General features: G+C 31.8%; 1 protein-coding gene across 9 annotated transcripts; it reads right to left on the reverse strand.

Moving 5' to 3' along the window:
• On the reverse strand, positions 3,044-9,275 carry LOC109343396 (transcription factor bHLH137-like). Of its 9 annotated transcripts, none has more exons than XM_019581651.1 (7): positions 6,001-6,435; positions 5,380-5,562; positions 5,176-5,241; positions 4,792-4,860; positions 4,592-4,675; positions 3,873-4,007; positions 3,044-3,638 (listed from the first exon to the last, which is right to left on the reverse strand). In XM_019581651.1, exons 1-6 carry the CDS (start codon positions 6,328-6,330, stop codon positions 3,915-3,917), a joined length of 825 nt encoding a protein of 274 aa, XP_019437196.1. In that variant the 5' UTR covers positions 6,331-6,435; the 3' UTR covers positions 3,044-3,638; positions 3,873-3,914. The 9 variants fall into 9 exon arrangements, with proteins under 9 accessions (XP_019437196.1, XP_019437195.1, XP_019437191.1 ...); XM_019581650.1 differs by having other exon boundaries at positions 3,044-3,645; XM_019581646.1 differs by lacking the exon at positions 3,873-4,007 and adding an exon at positions 4,314-4,494 and having other exon boundaries at positions 3,044-3,645; positions 6,001-6,434.

The raw sequence follows: 21,315 nt of genomic DNA on the forward strand, positions 1-21,315 counted from the left end.
TTATTGCATTTAATCGGTTAACTTGTATAGTAGAATTAATTGCTATATTCTGTATATTTGCTATACTGTTAATACTCTGATGATTCTGTAAGCTTTGTGTGTTAATTTCGTTATCGGTTAATTGTCGTGCAAGTAATCGAATCTGCCTAAGCTTACTGTTTCTGTTTTAATCGATTAAATCAAATCCGTTAATCGATTATCCATACTCTTTTAATCGATTAAATAGGGGTGATTCAGCATTAAGTGTTGAGTTTCGAAAAGTGGATATTCTAACCCCTACACCTATTCAACCCCCCTTCTAGGTGTATTGTAACCACTGATACCTAACAATATATGTCTCTCTTTGACTTTTATTTTATATGTTTAATTTCTTCACTTTTATCTTTTTCATTTTCCTTTTATAAATAACTTATTTCATCAACAAGACATTCATAGAGTAATATAAAGCTCCAATGGATCTCAGATAGTCCGAGAGTCAAAGTTCAACTTATAAAAGTGACATTTGTTGTGAGTGGTAGTCATATGTTATGAAAGAAATAAGTTCTCTACCTATAAGGTGAAAAATATTATTAGTTATATATAAAAGAATTAATTCTTTTCATTGTTGACTAAAAGAAGTGTTTGTGATATAGATATAATAGGTGACAAATATTGTTCACTTAGGAACTATTTTGAAAGCAAAGAATGAAAGTTGAAAAAACAATTTGAATTTAATTTGTTTTTGTGTATTGTGATTGTGGTTGTATATTTTTTTGCTATAATAACTCCAAGATTATACTATTACTATTATAAAACGTTCACTACAATTTAAAACCATAATTAATTGGTTGATAGTCCTGTCCTTATCATTACAATGAAATAGATTCTTCTCTAGACTTTCTTAGAAATAGGAGAGGGTTACTTTTTTAAAAATATTTAATTTAAAGAAAAACATTATTTCTGTCATTTGTTACAATCTCAGGTATGCTCTGCCTTCTCCGGGTAATGGAGAGAAGCCAGACTCCAATACAATATACAAGCATATACATATTTATTGTTGCATTTGTCCCAAGTAGTCAAAAGAAACTTCCCTTTGCTTTCATACCTGCATCTCCAACCCATTAGGCCATTATTCAATAGATATTTAGAGAAAGTTTTGGATTTCCTAGCTTCTGAAATTAAGTTGAAACTCTGGATAAAAGCCAATGGTTGAGTTGCTAAGGTTTGTATTTGATTTTAATATAATGATGACATATTATCCATTAGTCTACTGTGGTACTGGAATTTGAATTTCACATTTTCTAGTCAACTAAGCCAATAATGTAAACACCCTTTCAAATGTGTGGAGAGAAAAAGATGTATATATTGATAGTGTAAAAGTTTTTATACTATCGTTATATCATCAACTCTTTTAAAATGAATGGTAAATAATGCACTAATTATATATAAATTTTTGTGTTGTTAATACATAGATATTACACTCAACTTCAAAACCATTCAAGTGATTAAAAGGTAGAAATTTTAATAGAGTCAGTTGCCATTAGTATTTATAAAGGTCCTTTTCTGCACCTCAAATTTCTATCTTGGCCACACCACATTTTAGTAGTGGTTCAATGTATATAGATTGGAGGAATTCTTGTGTGTTCTTATACCACATGCACTCTGAAAGCACGGAAGATTGTGTCTGCAGTTTGACAGTTATTATCCTACATACAAAGACAGAACCTGAAGTTTCACTGAAACATAAGGTGCGAAATTATGTCTATTAACTATTTCGGAAAAACTCATTTTTCAAAAGTAATTTTCTAAACAATTAAAGCATCATAAATAATTTAAACAGTTAAAAGTAGATAAAATCATTTGAAAATAAGTTGAAGAAATACTAAAACATTTTGCAAATTTAAACTTACTCCTCATCATAACCATCAATTCTAGGGAAATCTAATGATTCAATTACTGAGTACATCTAAATCATTAGATGTCTATAAAATTGTTGATTATAATGAAGAAATAAGTTTAAAAAACTAACTCTTGAACACGATTTTTAATAAACAAAAACCAATAGACTTAAGAGATTGAAGAATAACACAACCATTTATATTAGTTTGCTTAAATGAGCTACATCACGTTCCTAACTCTCAGAGAAGGATTCCCATATTTTAGCATTGGCCGAAAGATAATTCACCATTTCTCTCATCAAGTCTGTAATTATTATTTACTCTCAAGTCTCTCCATATTAATACATAATTATTCTTTCTTACAAAGCAGCCTTTTCATACTTAGATTATAAAACTTTTTTATTTTCTTTAAAACACTATTTCTTTGGTTTTTCACTATGCCATCGTTGTAATAATGAAACATGACGTCTTAACAATGTGACTTCTATAAACGATAGTGTGTGAAAATTAGTCTGGTATGGTCTACCTGAATTTCTCCAATTCATTGAATAAATATTTCGAAGCTGAGTTATCCACTTGTAAATCATATTGAACTAATCACAAATTTTCAAATTTATCGGTTTTAACGAGTTTAAAAGCCAATTAGTGTCAACTCAAAACTTATTTACACTATCTATTTTCTCTATTGTTTTATGCAAAGTGATATTTTACTAATTTTCCTCCAACTACCTTTTTAGATAAAGAAAGAAGAGAAATAAGAAGAAAAAATTGTACGTACTTTATATTTTTTTAAAAGAAGTTAAGTATCATCTAATTTAGTATAGATCAACTATTTTTCATAGGATTTAATATGTATACACTGACAGTGTAAGTGTTTTTTACAGTATCAGTAAATCATCAACCATTGATTTGTTAATTACTATTGACTCTCAACTAAAAGTAATACAAATCAATGGTAGATGAGATACTGACAGCGTAAAAAACTTTACACTATTCGTGCACATATTTTAAACTTTTTTTTCATATTATATTAATACCCTTATGAGATAATATTGTATATATATATATCCTCTTTAGATAAATTCTATTATGTGGGAGTTTTATGGATTGAGTCATATTTTGAATATATATATTATTGATAAAGTAATCATAAAAATGAGAAAACCCATAAAAATGTAATAATGCCGAAGCTCGGAAAATTCTGCAGATACATATACATCAAGCTAACTAGACCAACAAGTGCATAGCCAGTCATGTCAAGAACATGACTCGCATCAACCTCTCACTTCCCAATAACGGTGATATTAACTGTACCACCAACTGAATAACTGCTACCACTAGAATCTTTTTTGGGTATTTTTTTCTTTTGCTACTACTAGAATGTAGAATCTAACAATACTTTAATAATTTAGATGACATAAATTTCAATGTCTCTGATATCTTAGTACGATTGATATGTCTCTCGGAATTTGTGCGTCATAAATCCATAGATAGTCAAAATAAATCACGGATCAGAACAATATATCTAAATAGAAAAGATATGGTTTTATTTGGTCGGGATTTTATGTACTTTTGGTTTTTCAACCATTAATTTTGGTCCCCTCTATTCATCTTCAATATTGGTCACTTTAATTTGATGGACTAGGAACCAATCCATTCTTATGCCACCAATTTTGCGTAGCTTTGGTTTTTCTTGCTCATGCTTCAGAACTTTTTGGCTAATTCTAATTCTTCTCTAGAATTCCTTATCTATTGTAAAAGCTAAATCCTGAAAATGTTAAGAAAAAGGGTAAGGGCTCAGAAGCATGCATTAAATAAATTGAAAATGATCATTACATGGAAGTTGAATTATTAATGGGTAATATTTTAAAGAATTATTAATGGGTTTAATAATGATTTACAAATTTTGTAGAATGAATAACAAAACTATTAAATAAATATGTATAAAGCTGGCTAATATATGGTTTCAATATGAAGTAGGATGTGAGAGCTTACAAATTATTTGCATTTTTGCAGGGAACCTCAGTGAATTTAATATTAATGAAAGGAACAAAAGTTGTTGCTTAATCCATATGGATGAAGAAACTTTTGTGGTTGGTCTTCTGTGTCCCAAAAATGACAACCAGTTTCCTGAAAATATGTTTTATATAATTATTTATTCTATGAAGATGATGTCATAGTAAAAGAAGAAAAGAGAAAAAAAAAAAATGTATTCACCAATAATGTATGAATTTTATACATTGTTACCGTATCAGCCATCGTTCATGTTTTATCATCACCAACTCTTAAGAAAAAAATACAAAATGAACGATAGATAATGCACTGACCGTATATAAATCTCTACATTGATCGTGTATAAATCTTAAACTCAAAGAATAAATCTCTATATTTTAATTTTTTCAACATCAATTATTCTTTAGTCGTTTATGTTTATACCTCAGAAAACATTTGGCCTTTGCCCTTGAAGAAAAACTGAAGTTGAACCATTGAAAAGATAATCATTATTAGGAGTGGGGATAATGGTTGTGGGAGTTTTATCAAAATTTGTGACTTGGTTGGTGCTGTTGCATTGTTGCACATGTAGTAATGATGATAGTGATGCTAAGCTATTTAATTTCTGAAAATTCAAAGAGATCAAGTTAATTTCATTATACTAGACTTATTAATTAATGTGAAGTACCAAATACATATATAAAATATTTCATGTGACTCACCTCTGGTCTAACCAAAAGGGTGTCCAAGTCTGTTGCTAAGTCATAGAACATGGGGTTCACAGAAGCAAGCTTCAATGACAAAAGCTGCAGAAGATAGAGGCACAAGGTAGCTTGTTGGTTTAAACATGTGGTAGGTAATAAACAATTTTGAATAATAAGCAGAAAAAACATATAATTTATGGTGTATCTAATGTTGATACCTCAACTTGATTTTGTAAAGATTGAACATGATTGATTATTTCGTCCAGCATCAAAGCCTTTCCGGTAACCTATTTATAAAGCAAACCAAACCAAATGAAGTTGTTAGAAAAAAAAGTTTACCTCTTCTCCCGTATTGGAGAATCTAATACTGGAATTTTAAAAGAAATAAAATTTTTTTATTTTAATTTTTTATTGAAAAATAATTTAAAATTATATTCGTTAAAGATTTATTTATATCACGTATCACAATTTTTATCCGTATGAGACTATCCAGTATTGGAAGTGATTTGAGTTTCTTGAGGAAAGCTAGGAATAAATATCATATAAATGTCCCAACCAAAATGAAAATAAAAACATAAAGAGAAAAAGAAATGAAGTTTTACCTTATCACACCCTGGCACCAGTAGTTGCAACATCTTCATCCTTTCACTTATTTTCTCTCTTCTAATCTGAAATTTATATTTATTTATTTTTGCAACATTTTACAATGAGATATGAAGATTCAAAACTATATGGGCATTTTAGGAATTTGGTATCCAAGCAAGTATGTAAGGGACCATGGATATAATTATAAGTTGTTATGATACCCTTTCAGCAAGGCTGTGGCTATCAGTTGCTTCACCTCTTCTTGCTCTCACATGGATATACCCCTTTGGAGGCTCTTCAGAACTTTTTCTCTGACCCTTCTTTTCTTCTTTTGGCTTGTTCTCTCTTTTCACGCCACCATTGTTGCTCTTTCTCTGTCGCTTGATTTTCCCTTCTGTTACATCCTATAAAAGTTCACAAAATAATGAGACCAAAATAACTAACTTAATAAGATGAACAAATTTTGGTTAAAACACATCTATATATTATACTATATAAGTGTTTCAAACTATGATTATATTCGTAATTATAGTCACGATTGCGATCATTGTAGACATTGTGATGTGAATTATTTTGTGATTAAAAAATATTTTTAAATTCGATGTTTGATGCGGCCTGATGTGATTCAAGATTACACTATAATTATGGTGTCATGTGCTTGTGACAATCACGGTAACTATAATTTGAGTATCACATGATGCCGTCCGTAATTTGCAACGGTATCACATGATAGGGTAGGCAATTTGAATCTATGGGACTATACAAAGTGTTGAGAACATACACAAAACCTACATGATAAATTTCACAAAGCCAAAGTAGAAGCCAATATAGCTGAATTTTACCTTTGATTGAGAGTTACTCAAGGAAGATACACTTCTGATTCTCCTCTTCTTCATCATAGGAGTCACCTTCTGTGTGACCTGCTCACCAATTTCAAGCTTGTCCACTACCATAGAGGATTGAGGACTAATATTTTTTGCCACAGAAGGTTCATTGTCACTAATGGTAATCTTGGAACTTTGTTCAACACAGCTAGTATTCTGATTTGTGACATCAAGAGAGGTTTGTTGATGGAAGTTAAACTGAGAAGTCGGGGAAATGTTTATATTATTGAGGAAAAATGCTGACGAGTCAACAAGAAAAGGGTGGTATTGGTATGAAAAAGCAGCCATAAAATGAGAGCTGTGGTTTTGAAATTGTGATAGAAGAAAATGAACAGTGTGCTTCTGCTGGTGATTGCAGTGAGGACTAAGGAAAAGTTGGTCTTTGACAAAAACTAAAAGGATCTGGTCTATATATAAAGATCTAGGAACATATATAAAATAAATACTGAAATTTTTAAGGCAGTAACTACTTCCCATGTAGAGGCAGTACATTTGACTGGTCTAATCTCATCAACTAAAATTTTCTTTGATATTAATGATTATAGTAAATGTTGTCCAAATCAATGATGATAAGCAAAAAGATTTAATTGACTTTTTGGGTAGTTTGGTGGTGACTCTTTAAGTAGCTTACTAATAACATATTAAAAGAGTATGAAATTTAAATTTAAATTATAAGAACCAGGAGACAGATTTTATGTACTCTTCTTTTTATCTTCTAATTGTCCATGAGGAAGAAGGAAAGAACACTATGAGTCTTATTCAATGAAATGTGTGGCTTGGTCACTAGCCAAAAGTGCTCGGTCACCTAGGCCAAATGACTCGGTCAAGACCCAAAGGCTACGACCAAGTTAAGTGCCAAGATAGTACATTTGGTGCTACCAAATAACCAAAAAGGAATCTAATACAACTATGGGAATGTAGTGCCAAGAAAGAATGAAGTAAACACAAGAAAAACATGTTGATAATATAAGCCAAGCCAAGGCATTGAAATATGTGCCAAGGCCACATCATGGCTTAGCCACAAGCCATAAATGTTCGGCCACGTAGGCCGAATGACTCGGTCAAGACCCAAAGGTTATGACCAAGTTAAGTGCCAAAGTAGCGCATTTGGCTCATGACCCATGCTCATGCGTATACAAGCACATGGCTTTGGCAAGCATAGCATGTAATCCTCCAACACCCCCTCTAGTTAAATGGTGGATATCATAGAGGCCGAACTTGGAGATGAGTTGTCGGAATTACTTGGCGTGGAGAGGTTTGATGAAAGCGTTTGCCAATCATGTAGTTGATAGAACAGATAGCAAGTGTACCAAGCCTTGTTGAATCGTCTCTCTAACAACAATACAATCAATCTTGTTGGGTTTATTCAAGTGTGAAGTCTCACATTGGATATGAGGGAAAGAGTGGAAGAGTTCATAAATTGAAAAGGCCCATAGAACCATAGCCTTAAAGTTTTGGTTCAAAACGTGGTGTCTCACTTGTGGCTCTCTACTCTTCTCAAGCCCTAATAGCAATGGAACTCTCCAATAGTTGGAGACTCCTCGGACATAATATGGTCCAACAAGTGGTATTAGAGCTGATGGTTCGCCTAGGACATGGTGGACTTTAAGGGGAGCGGACCGATAAGTGCATGGTACCTACACTTGAGGGGGAGATTGTTGGGTTTTTTCAAGTGCGAAGTCTCACTTGGATATGTGGGGAAGAGTGAAAGAGTTTAGAAGTGGAAAAGACCCATAGAACCATATTTTAAAAGAAATAAAATTTTTTTATTTTAATTTTTTATTGAAAAATAATTTAAAATTATATTCGTTAAAGATTTATTTATATCACGTATCACAATTTTTATCCGTATGAGACTATCCAGTATTGGAAGTGATTTGAGTTTCTTGAGGAAAGCTAGGAATAAATATCATATAAATGTCCCAACCAAAATGAAAATAAAAACATAAAGAGAAAAAGAAATGAAGTTTTACCTTATCACACCCTGGCACCAGTAGTTGCAACATCTTCATCCTTTCACTTATTTTCTCTCTTCTAATCTGAAATTTATATTTATTTATTTTTGCAACATTTTACAATGAGATATGAAGATTCAAAACTATATGGGCATTTTAGGAATTTGGTATCCAAGCAAGTATGTAAGGGACCATGGATATAATTATAAGTTGTTATGATACCCTTTCAGCAAGGCTGTGGCTATCAGTTGCTTCACCTCTTCTTGCTCTCACATGGATATACCCCTTTGGAGGCTCTTCAGAACTTTTTCTCTGACCCTTCTTTTCTTCTTTTGGCTTGTTCTCTCTTTTCACGCCACCATTGTTGCTCTTTCTCTGTCGCTTGATTTTCCCTTCTGTTACATCCTATAAAAGTTCACAAAATAATGAGACCAAAATAACTAACTTAATAAGATGAACAAATTTTGGTTAAAACACATCTATATATTATACTATATAAGTGTTTCAAACTATGATTATATTCGTAATTATAGTCACGATTGCGATCATTGTAGACATTGTGATGTGAATTATTTTGTGATTAAAAAATATTTTTAAATTCGATGTTTGATGCGGCCTGATGTGATTCAAGATTACACTATAATTATGGTGTCATGTGCTTGTGACAATCACGGTAACTATAATTTGAGTATCACATGATGCCGTCCGTAATTTGCAACGGTATCACATGATAGGGTAGGCAATTTGAATCTATGGGACTATACAAAGTGTTGAGAACATACACAAAACCTACATGATAAATTTCACAAAGCCAAAGTAGAAGCCAATATAGCTGAATTTTACCTTTGATTGAGAGTTACTCAAGGAAGATACACTTCTGATTCTCCTCTTCTTCATCATAGGAGTCACCTTCTGTGTGACCTGCTCACCAATTTCAAGCTTGTCCACTACCATAGAGGATTGAGGACTAATATTTTTTGCCACAGAAGGTTCATTGTCACTAATGGTAATCTTGGAACTTTGTTCAACACAGCTAGTATTCTGATTTGTGACATCAAGAGAGGTTTGTTGATGGAAGTTAAACTGAGAAGTCGGGGAAATGTTTATATTATTGAGGAAAAATGCTGACGAGTCAACAAGAAAAGGGTGGTATTGGTATGAAAAAGCAGCCATAAAATGAGAGCTGTGGTTTTGAAATTGTGATAGAAGAAAATGAACAGTGTGCTTCTGCTGGTGATTGCAGTGAGGACTAAGGAAAAGTTGGTCTTTGACAAAAACTAAAAGGATCTGGTCTATATATAAAGATCTAGGAACATATATAAAATAAATACTGAAATTTTTAAGGCAGTAACTACTTCCCATGTAGAGGCAGTACATTTGACTGGTCTAATCTCATCAACTAAAATTTTCTTTGATATTAATGATTATAGTAAATGTTGTCCAAATCAATGATGATAAGCAAAAAGATTTAATTGACTTTTTGGGTAGTTTGGTGGTGACTCTTTAAGTAGCTTACTAATAACATATTAAAAGAGTATGAAATTTAAATTTAAATTATAAGAACCAGGAGACAGATTTTATGTACTCTTCTTTTTATCTTCTAATTGTCCATGAGGAAGAAGGAAAGAACACTATGAGTCTTATTCAATGAAATGTGTGGCTTGGTCACTAGCCAAAAGTGCTCGGTCACCTAGGCCAAATGACTCGGTCAAGACCCAAAGGCTACGACCAAGTTAAGTGCCAAGATAGTACATTTGGTGCTACCAAATAACCAAAAAGGAATCTAATACAACTATGGGAATGTAGTGCCAAGAAAGAATGAAGTAAACACAAGAAAAACATGTTGATAATATAAGCCAAGCCAAGGCATTGAAATATGTGCCAAGGCCACATCATGGCTTAGCCACAAGCCATAAATGTTCGGCCACGTAGGCCGAATGACTCGGTCAAGACCCAAAGGTTATGACCAAGTTAAGTGCCAAAGTAGCGCATTTGGCTCATGACCCATGCTCATGCGTATACAAGCACATGGCTTTGGCAAGCATAGCATGTAATCCTCCAACACCCCCTCTAGTTAAATGGTGGATATCATAGAGGCCGAACTTGGAGATGAGTTGTCGGAATTACTTGGCGTGGAGAGGTTTGATGAAAGCGTTTGCCAATCATGTAGTTGATAGAACAGATAGCAAGTGTACCAAGCCTTGTTGAATCGTCTCTCTAACAACAATACAATCAATCTTGTTGGGTTTATTCAAGTGTGAAGTCTCACATTGGATATGAGGGAAAGAGTGGAAGAGTTCATAAATTGAAAAGGCCCATAGAACCATAGCCTTAAAGTTTTGGTTCAAAACGTGGTGTCTCACTTGTGGCTCTCTACTCTTCTCAAGCCCTAATAGCAATGGAACTCTCCAATAGTTGGAGACTCCTCGGACATAATATGGTCCAACAAGTGGTATTAGAGCTGATGGTTCGCCTAGGACATGGTGGACTTTAAGGGGAGCGGACCGATAAGTGCATGGTACCTACACTTGAGGGGGAGATTGTTGGGTTTTTTCAAGTGCGAAGTCTCACTTGGATATGTGGGGAAGAGTGAAAGAGTTTAGAAGTGGAAAAGACCCATAGAACCATTGCCTTAAGGTTTTGGTTCAAGACGTGATGTCTCACTTGTGGCTCTCCATTCTTCTCATGCTCCGGAAACAATGGAACTCCCTAGTGGTTGGAGGCTCCTAGGTCGTGATCTAGTCTAACAACTTCTTGTAAGAGGTCACCAACATATATAGACAACACATGTATTCCATCATAAACATTTTTAACATATAAGGTCAATTCACTTGGACTACTTTCAAAGCCTAAGTTTATGAAGTCTGCAATAATTCGGTTGTACCAAGACTTTGGTGCTTATTCTAAACCATATAGGGCCTTATTCATCGTATATACTTTCTCATCTTGTCCTTGATGTAAAAAATCTTCTAGTTATTCCACAAAATTTATTCATTCAAGTACTCATTCAAAAAAATTTGGTGTATGATCCAACCATTTTATACAACAAATGTCAACAACATCCTTATGATATGCAACTTGGAATTTATGGCAAAAACATCAGAGAAATATACCCCAAAATTATGGGCATGTCCCTTGACAAAAAGCCTTGCCGGTATAATTATTCACAAAACCATCATGAGCGAACTTGGTAATATAAACTCATTTTACTAATATAGCCTTCTTGTGTTTGAGTTTCTCTACCAACTCCATGTATGAGTTTTTTTAATCATCATGAGCTTCTTCTTCATTGCATCTATCCATATCTGGCCAATTGTAGATTTTTCACATCTTGCAGGCTCCATCATAACAACATTGCACCTTTAGTATATGTCATAGAGTGATCTAATTCCTTTGACAGATTCGTCATCTATGTTTTCGTTCTCCTTTTGATATTCAATATATTTATATTCCTCCCAATTCCAGCTTCCTTACTCAATGAATTGAATATCTCTACAAACAATTACTTTACTGCTTCATGGTAAGTACATATTCTAGACCTTTGAAACTAAGTTATAAACAACAAAGATCTCAGGTTCTGCTTGTCCAACTAGTTCATCTTAACATGGGGAATGGAAGAGAAAGTCAACCCACCAAATGTCTTTAAATTAATTAACTTGGGGTTGTAGCCATATCATGCTTCAAATGACATGTTTTTGATAAAGCTTTTGATAACAATGTTTTAAGAAAAAAACTGATGTATTTACCACTATAAGTATAAATGCCAAACTAAGAAAGAGTGAATTAGTTTTCTGCCGATTTTGAATATTTTTGCTTATTCTCATAGATAGAATCAGATTAAGCAAAGAAAGATTTAAGAATGCAAAAATAAAAAACAACATAAGTAAAAGTGTAAGGAAAGAGAAAATCACACTAAATGTATATTGATTTACCTTCTATCTATCAAATGCCTCATCCAGTCCTCCTAATAAGCACAAGAGATCTCCACTTTGTTTGAGTTCAATCTTTATGAATCTCACCAAGATTTCTCTCAAGATTTCCACTCAAAATCTCAAACACGGAAGTATACCACTTCTTGTATTATACTTTTTCCCTCACTACACCCTATGATAATTTACAAGTATGAATAATGAAGAATTTGTCTTTTGGACTTAGGATTGTTATAGTTTTTTTTCCACTTTTGATCTCAATCCTTTGTTAGGAAAATGCTCTAAGTATAATACAATGCTCTTAAGTTTTTTAGACTCAATGAAAATGGAGAAAAATATTTTCTAGAAAACTTTAACAACTTTGAATGTAAAATCAGAAATTGTTATTCAACTTTGAATGTAAAATCAAAAATATTTTCTAGAAAACTTTAACAACTTTGTGTGTAATTTCTGAACTTGGAAGTGGTTTAATTAGAGTTCCAACTAGCCATCACGCCCTTTCTAGGAGATAGGAGTCGAATGGGGTGGCAATGGTTCGTTTCGGAAAAGTTCTTTCTATTTGAAAATCAAAACTGCTACAACAACATTGAGTAACCGATTATTCGCACATGGTAATCAATTACTCTCAGGTTGTGTCTAATTGATTAATCGGATACTCGATTGGGTAATCGATCGTTATCCCTTGTTTTTGTCTTATAAATATTACTCAGTTTTGGGTAACATGTTACTATGTTTCAAGTAACTTATTACTCAATTTCAAGCATGTTACTCAATTTTTTAAAAGTTAATTTTAAACCAAGTTAAAGTTTTCAAAATCATTTTGAAAATCATTCGTAAGAGGATTGAGGTATATCTAAGTAAATGAATTAGGAAGGAAGAACTTAACTTAGAATGCTATAAAATCTTAACTATTTGAAGTACTTACTTTCTATGCTTCAAGTCTTCAATAATTTTTTATTCTTTTTATTGATATTGATGTCTTTATCAAAACCTAGTCAAGGTCAAGGAGTCAGATATTCTTCACAACCACCTCGACCTATAATTTCTTTGGGATCCCTTTATAACGAAACTAGCACCTAGCCATCTTCATAATTGATTTGTTTTTTCTCTCAACAACATCATTATTTAGGAGTATAAGGTGATTTCAATTGATGCTCAATGCCTACATTTGTACAAACTGGTTAAATATTGCAAAGGTGTATTCAGTTTCATTATCATACCTGATAATTTACATCTTGCACCCACTTTAAGTTTTAACCCAGGCTTTGAACTTCACAAAGATATCAACAACCTCATATTTAAATTTCATAAGATAAATCCAACACATTCTTATGTGATCATCAATAAAAGTAATATAATATTTACTATCATTGAATTATGGTGTACTCATAGGTCCTCTAACATCCATGTGTATCAATAGGAGCTTCTGTGTTGTCTTCCTTACCTTATTTTGTGGAAAATAAAGTCTTGTTTACTTCCCATATCAATAGAAAATGCATGTAGGATGCATTTTCTATTAGTTAGGGAAACCATTAACAAGATTGTACTTTTTCATGAAGATTAGAATATCATGACGAAAATGGTCTAATCTTTTGTTGCAAAGCTTTATACTTGTGTCTTCTTTGTGTACCGCAACCAATTCCTCCTTCATCAAATCTAAGACAAAGTTTTTACCTTTCATTTGAATATTGTTCATCTATCTTCCTTATGAATCTTTAATCATGAAGTGTTTGTCTTCAGACAAAACCTTATAGCATTTTTCTAGCAACTTATGAAAACTAACAAATTTTGATTAATTTCTAGAACGTATATAACATCATGAATTAATTTCAAACTTGTGTAGCCTTTAATTTCTAATGTTCATTTTCCTTTTGCTACAATGTATGCCCATTTCCAATTTTAACTTTAGGAAGTTGTTTTGTCAAGCTCTCTGAAGATCTCTTAATAATAAGTCATGTGGTTTGTACAATTATTATCAATAAGTAAACTTTATGTGGAGTTGTTGGTGGCAAAGCTTGATATTACAAATATTTTTTCTTCTTGTGGTTGGTCCTCAACAATCTTAGCATCTCCTTGTTGTTGAGGTTTGCATATCTTTTTCATGTTCCCTAACTGGCCACACTTATGGTGTCTTGCATTTGACCTCCACAAACATTTTTTTATAGATTATTATTTTTTACAAGGTGAAAAGATTTGATTACTACTACTTTGGTTTTAGCCCCATTTTATTGTCTTACTAGTGATTGTTATTTGGTTTGGAAAGCACTCTCTACATGTCCTTCTTGCCTCATATGCCTCTTTTGTTCTTCTGCATGTAGTGCATTTTACATATTTGCTAAGATGATGCTTAGCATTTCCTTAGAAATTTCCAAAGATGAAATTGCAACCTTATATTTTTCAGGAATTGTAACTAGAATCTTTTAAACTATTCTAGAAATAGAAAATTCAGTACCAAGGAGTCTTACATTATTGATAATGATTAGAAGTTTATCAAAGTATTCCTTAATCTCTCATTCTTTGCATCCTAAATTATCAGATCAAATTCATCACTTGCATCCCTTTGATCCTTTTATCCCCCTCGTATTCTTGTTATAAAAAATTTCATATTTCACTAGTTGTTTTCAATGTCATTAACCTTTAAAAATGATGGGTGAAATAGCTGGAAAAATACATGCTCTCGTTTATAATTTGTGCAAAGAGTTAGATTGGCTGAAAGAGTTGGAATGACATAATTTTGTTGAATGACTTCCTAACAATCATAGTCACTCTTTATTGCCTAACATGTTGCTACCCCACTTTTGTGTACGCGACATGAATAATATAAATAAATGCAATAGAGTCGACATCGATATTTTTTAGTGGGAAACATGAAAAACTAATTTAAAAGTAAGGATTGATCTGCTCATAGATAAAAATAGGTTTGAATGTTGGTTATGGATGAGGAATGTATTAGGCACCTCATACCGTCCGTTATTAAACGATACCTATATCGTTCATATGAATATTATTTCAAAATTTAATTTTACCCTCATATTATTACACTAAAAGAAAGACAAATTTTTTTTCCTGACAAAGAAATACCTGCTCCTACATATCTCTAGCTACATTAGAGAAATCAAGGTTATGTAGTTCTTCCAGAAATTAGTTGATCGGTTGATATATTTTTATTTTATTTTACTTTTTATAAAGTTAACAAGGTGATATAGCACAACAAGACACTAGTCCTATAATGCACTAACTCTCGTTGCTTTAGGCAACATAAAATAGCGCGACAGGAAACTAGTCCTATATTGCACTATTTACATTGCTTTTGCTAAATTATTTTAAAAATAACAAGACAAGGTAACGCGATAAGGAATTATTCCTATAGTGCACTACCTCAATCTCTTTGCTTCATACAACAAAGTAATGTGACAAGGAACTAGTCCTATAGTGCACCACTTTACATTGTTCTTACTAAATTATTTTAATATAATAAGATGAGATAAACAAGGCACTAGTCCTATAGTACACTACCTTTCATTGCTTCATACAACATAAAGTAATGTGACAATGAACTAGTCCTATAGTGCACCACTTTAAATTGTTCTTATTAAATTATTTTAAAAATTACAAGATGAAGTAACGTGAAAAGGTACTAGTTTTATCATACGCTACCTCTGATTGCTTAATACAACATAAAGTAATGCGACAAGGAATTTGTCCTATAATACACCACTTTACATTTTTTTTAAATTATTATTTTTTGAAAATTAACAGGGTGAGATAACGCAACAATGCACTAGTCTCATAGTGCACTACATCTTCTTGCTTTAGACCACATAAAATAGCGCAACAAGGAACTCGTCCTATAGTGCACTATTTACATTGCTTTTGTTAAATTATTTTAAAAATAACAAGACAATATAACACGACAAAGAACTAGTTCTATAGTGAACTATCTCTCCTTGCTTCAGACAACATAAAGTATCACAATAAGAAACTAGACATGCGTTAATTACCTTGATTTTGAAATTTATTTAGAAAAATATAACAAGCTAAACTAACGCAACAAAACATAAGACATTTAATACACTACTTTATCATGTTTTAGACAACATAAAGTAATACGACAAGATATTAGTCTTATAGTATACTACTTTACCTTGCTTTTTGTAATAATTATTTTTATTTCACTTTTTATGTTATAAAAAAATAAGTTTGGAAATGGTAAAGAGAAAACAAAAAAGTAAATAATATAAAAAATAAAAAACTAAAAATTATGAAATAAAATAAATAAAAAGGATTTGAGTTAGGGTTGCAGGATCACACCCTCACCTACTACTTGGACCCGTGGTGGCGACTCTCCTAGGAGGCACAAACTTACGCCGCTGACAGTTGGCATTAGAAATCGACACCCCTATTCCAGGGACGTATTTTGTCCCCCTTTTGTTTGTTCATTTTTGGTAACTTAAGAAACCAAATACTTGATTACTTTATGGAATTGATACAAGTAGATTTAAGCAGCAATACCACAATGACAAAGTGAGCAAAAATAATAAGAAATAATAGAAGAAAAACATATTGTTGTTACTTTGTTGATGGAGAGAAGATGAGAAGATCAATATTGTATTGGTACACTCTCCTTTTTCTTTTCTGGATGGTGAATGCCTTCACTCTACTCTTTTTCTCTTCTTAGATTTAGGGTGTCTATTTTTTTTTAAATTCTAAGTGTGTCACATTAATGCTAAAATTAGGATTATAAAGGAAGGTAAATTAAGGTTGTTGAATAGGACACAAACAAACCCAATTGCCTCACTCTTTTAATTTTTACTCATCTTTTATTTCTTTTTATTATTTTATTTTAAAATAGTTTTAACTCCGGTCAAAATTGAGTGTTTACATAATAAATAGGAAAAATAACAACTTTTGAACTATGCTAAACAATAATGGAATTTATTAAAGTTAAATCCTTTACTAGCCTAATTTGCTCGAGCTTGTGGAGAGGATTTCAAAGCCTTCCACTTAGTGTATAATTGTGCTTTGTGGAATATTGGTAATGTTTATGCATTTATATTTTGGATTGGTCATTCGAATTTGGAATATCTTGCTTTGCAGAAATTGAGGACATGGATGTCCCAAATTGGTGTTATAATTATGTGGCATTTCATTATTAACATAATGGTACTTGGGTTGGGAGATTCTGTAAAATATCTTATCAAATGAGATTTGTGGCAAAATTGTTGTAATAACTCGACCTAACTTGGAAGTAAGAAAGGACAATATTGCTTGGAAGGTTGATGTGTCTAGTATTTTTGCCATGAAGTTTGTGTATGTTATTTAGCGTGAAAGTTTTGATTTTATGGAAAGAGAAAATTTTGTTGGCCTATAAGAATAAATCTGATCTCACCACTAGTATGCTCTATCACATCCTGCGTTATGCAAGAGTTCTCTTCGAGTCGAATATGATGCAGGTTGGAGGAGTTTCGAAGAGGAATATGATCTTAATAATGTGGATCATGGTCTAAACCTTCATATGGTTGTTTTAAATTGGACATCTATGGATCATTGAGGAGGTCATCACTTGTTTCTGATTGTGGCGAGCTTATTATGATAGTATTAGCGAGTTCCATAGAGGTTTTTGTAAGAATGTCTCTTGTGACAAAAAGTGATATACTATTTTGTTTTGAATAGTATAACTCTTGAATTGGAGAGTTGTGAATGAAATGGTAAAAAAAGACTCTATATATAGTGTTTGATGAAAGCACTATACTAATCAGAAAAAAACTTTAAACATTGTCTCTATCCCTGTCCAGAAACATTGCTCTATTAGCCATCAATAAAGGAATAACATATAAAGAAAGGGAAAGAGAAAGAAGAGTTTTTCTATTGACCAAAAACAGTACAACACTTAAAGGAGGATCGTGTCGCCATGGAGAGATGTAACATATAACTATTCTTACTATGTGAAAGCTATGAATTCTTAAGATACATTTACACATGATTTCCATGACAATAAACTTACATGTGGTATCAGAGCACTGTGTTTAAGAACTTGTAGTTTTCCATTAATTTTGATTCGATCCTGAATAATATTTTAAAATGCATTCTTGAATATTTAGAGAATTCAAATGTGAGTATTTTTGTTGCATCATAGTAACAATTAATGAAAATAGAAACAAAACCGTGTATCTTTTTTTTATTCATCACATTAACAGTAACAGTGTACCATTCACACTATGAACGACTGTTTCATTCATTTTTTTCATGTTCTGGTTTTGCACATTAAAACTGTGTGAAAAATTGTACGGTTCTCTATTTATAAATACACATATTATACATTGGTATGTTCTATGTATATAAACGAACGTTGTTGAAACAATGTGATGGATATACATAAAAGTGACATTAAAATCAGTTTTGTTATATATATATATATATATATATATAACTTTAAATGTACTATTTTATGTTTCTATTACGTCTTGTATATATGTGTATATTAAAGTATTAACAAAAAAAAGGGACAAGCTGTTATTCTGCAGTCTATTCCTTCTCGTTTCATATATAAGCTTTATGTTTACATTGTATATAGAAAACAAATGAAGTTACAATTTAGCAAAACACTTTTCTGTACATTATGGATAGATAGAGTGCTTTATTCTGCACTGTGTTTGTATATTGATGTCCTTATGTTCTTCTGTTTTATATATGTATATATAAAGAAAATAGAATAATAACATATATGTACCTTTATAATTTATGTACAAGTATGGGTTATATGTATGTAATATTATGACTTGTTAGATGTTTGGAATTATTGTATGATAAATTTGTTAATCACCAAATTGGTCAAATCTTTATGTTATTTAAATCCAAATTGTATGATCATATTTTATTTGTTTTGGAATTATTGTATGATAGATGATAGATTTGTAAATCACCAAAGTGGTCAAATCTTTATGTTTATTTACTTCCAAATTGTATGATCATATTTCATTTACTCATTAATTTGATACTATGAATGATATAACAATTATTTGTTTAGGAGTAAATTGAAATTCATTATTATAAGACAGTTAAGAATTGCCCAAAAGTTGATTGTTTGTTTTTATAATCAATGAGCATGTATGTTGGTAGTATAAATGCATCATTAGTTATATTTATATATCCAAAGATAATAAATGTTTATAATATATGCATGCATCACTGGAAAATTATGTGAATTTCTTTTAGTATCACCATGTCTAGTATCGTATATTAATGGATTACCTAAAGGTAGACACTAATATACACTTGTGAAGTAGTCTTAATTAATTTAGCATGTAATCAAAACCTTAATGTTTTTATTTAATTTTATTGATTGCAATACCTGTTATTTTACATTCGCAACTCTCACATGTTCCAACTTTCAATGGACTTAACTTCTTTGAATGGGGTGAACAAATTCAATTTTACCTAGGGGTAATTGATTTGGATTTGTCACTTAGAGAAGATAAGTCAAGTGTTATTACTGATATAAGTATTGAAGAACATAAAGTTCATTATATAAATTGGGAAAGATCAAACATATTGAGTCTAATGTATATGCGAATGAATATTGCTGGCAACATTAAGTCAACTATTCCTAAAATTGAACGTGCTAAAGAAATGTTAAAGTTTGTACAAGAGCGCTCCCAAACTGCTGACAAGTCTCTTGCTGGGACACTAATGAGTATATTGACCACCATGAAATTTGATGGTTCTTGTACTATGCATGAACATGTCATTGAAATGACAAACATTGCGGCAAGACTTAAGACATTGGGAATAGATGTAGATGAAAACTTCTTAGTGCAATTTATACTAAATTCATTACCCTCTGCATATGCTCCTTTCCAAATGAACTATAACACTATGAAAGATAAATAGAGTATGCATAAATTGCATAGTATGTTAGTTCAAGAGGAAACCAAAATGAGGAGCTAAGGAAATCATTCCATCAATTATGTTAATCATCAAGGAGCTAGAAAGAAAGTCAATAAGAAACATGACAAGAAAGGAAAGAGACTCTTAAAGATTAATAGGTCATCTTCTCAAATCCTCAAGAAGTAACATCATAATAACATATATCATTTCTGTAGAAAGATTGGACATTTCCAAAAGGATTGCCCAAAATGCAAAGGTTGGTTAGAAAAGAAAGGAGTTCATTACAACCCGAACTACAAGACCAAATGAAAAATTTGTCTTTATGGGAAATAGAGTAAAAGTTCCACTGGAAGCCGTCGGGACTTATCGTTTAATCCTTGACACTGGACATCATTTAGATTTATTTGAAACCCTTTATGTACCTAATATATCTAGGAATTTGGTTTCTTTATCTAAACTTGATGTTGTTGGATACTCATTTAAATTTGGTAATGAATGTTTTAGTTTGTATAAATATACTCATTTAATTGGCAATGTATATTATGTGATGGATTGTACAAGTTAAATCTTGATAATCTTTGGCAATGTATAAATATACCGATCTGAATTATTTGTGTGGATTGAATTAAAGGCAAAACAAACAAAACACACAAAGAAAGGAGCCACAAGAAGTACTAAGCTTCTTGAAATTATACACACATATATTTGTGGACCTTTTGATATTAATTCTTTCAATAAGGAAAAATATTTCATTACCTTCGTTGATGATTATTCACGTTATGGACATATCTATTTATTGTCTGATAAATCTCAAGCGTTAAAAGCCTTGAGATTTACATTATGGAAGTTGAAAGACAATTAGATAAAAGGTGAAAATTATCAGGTCTGATCATGTTGGTGAATATTATGGAAGATATGATGAAAATGGACAACATTCAGGTCCATTTGCTAAATTCCTTGAAAGTCGTGGCATATGTGCACAATACACAATATCAGGTACACCGTAACAAAATGGTGTATCAAAAATGCGTAATAGAACATTGTTGAATATAGTTAGGATTATGTTGAGTAATTCGTCTTTACCCATTTCATTGTGGACTTATGCTTTGAATACCGTCATGTATTTATTAAATAGGGTTCCTAGTAAGGTAGTTCCAAAGACTCCTTTTGAACTATGGATAGGTGTTGAAAAGCGTTATTCGGTGTTTATTTTAGTTTGGAGTTTTCTCCTCTCAACAAATCGTCCTGACATCAGTGTCAATTTGTTGAAAGATTAATACTCTCATTTTCATTATGTTCCTTTTGTAAGTAAGAGAACTTGGTTTTATTCTTTGTTCGCCATCTTGGCTTTGTTGAAATAAATTCCAACGTCGGTATAATGGTTTCAAGAATATTCCAGTTACAACTTACTTTCTTAATAATCATGTGAATAAGTCATTCATTCTTTGCCCCATCTCGGCTTTGTTAGAATAAATTCTAACGCCAGTATAATGGTATCGAAG

Source organism: Lupinus angustifolius, chromosome LG03 (assembly GCF_001865875.1).
Source record: "Lupinus angustifolius cultivar Tanjil chromosome LG03, LupAngTanjil_v1.0, whole genome shotgun sequence".
In the NCBI taxonomy this organism is placed as follows: Eukaryota; Viridiplantae; Streptophyta; class Magnoliopsida; order Fabales; family Fabaceae; genus Lupinus; species Lupinus angustifolius.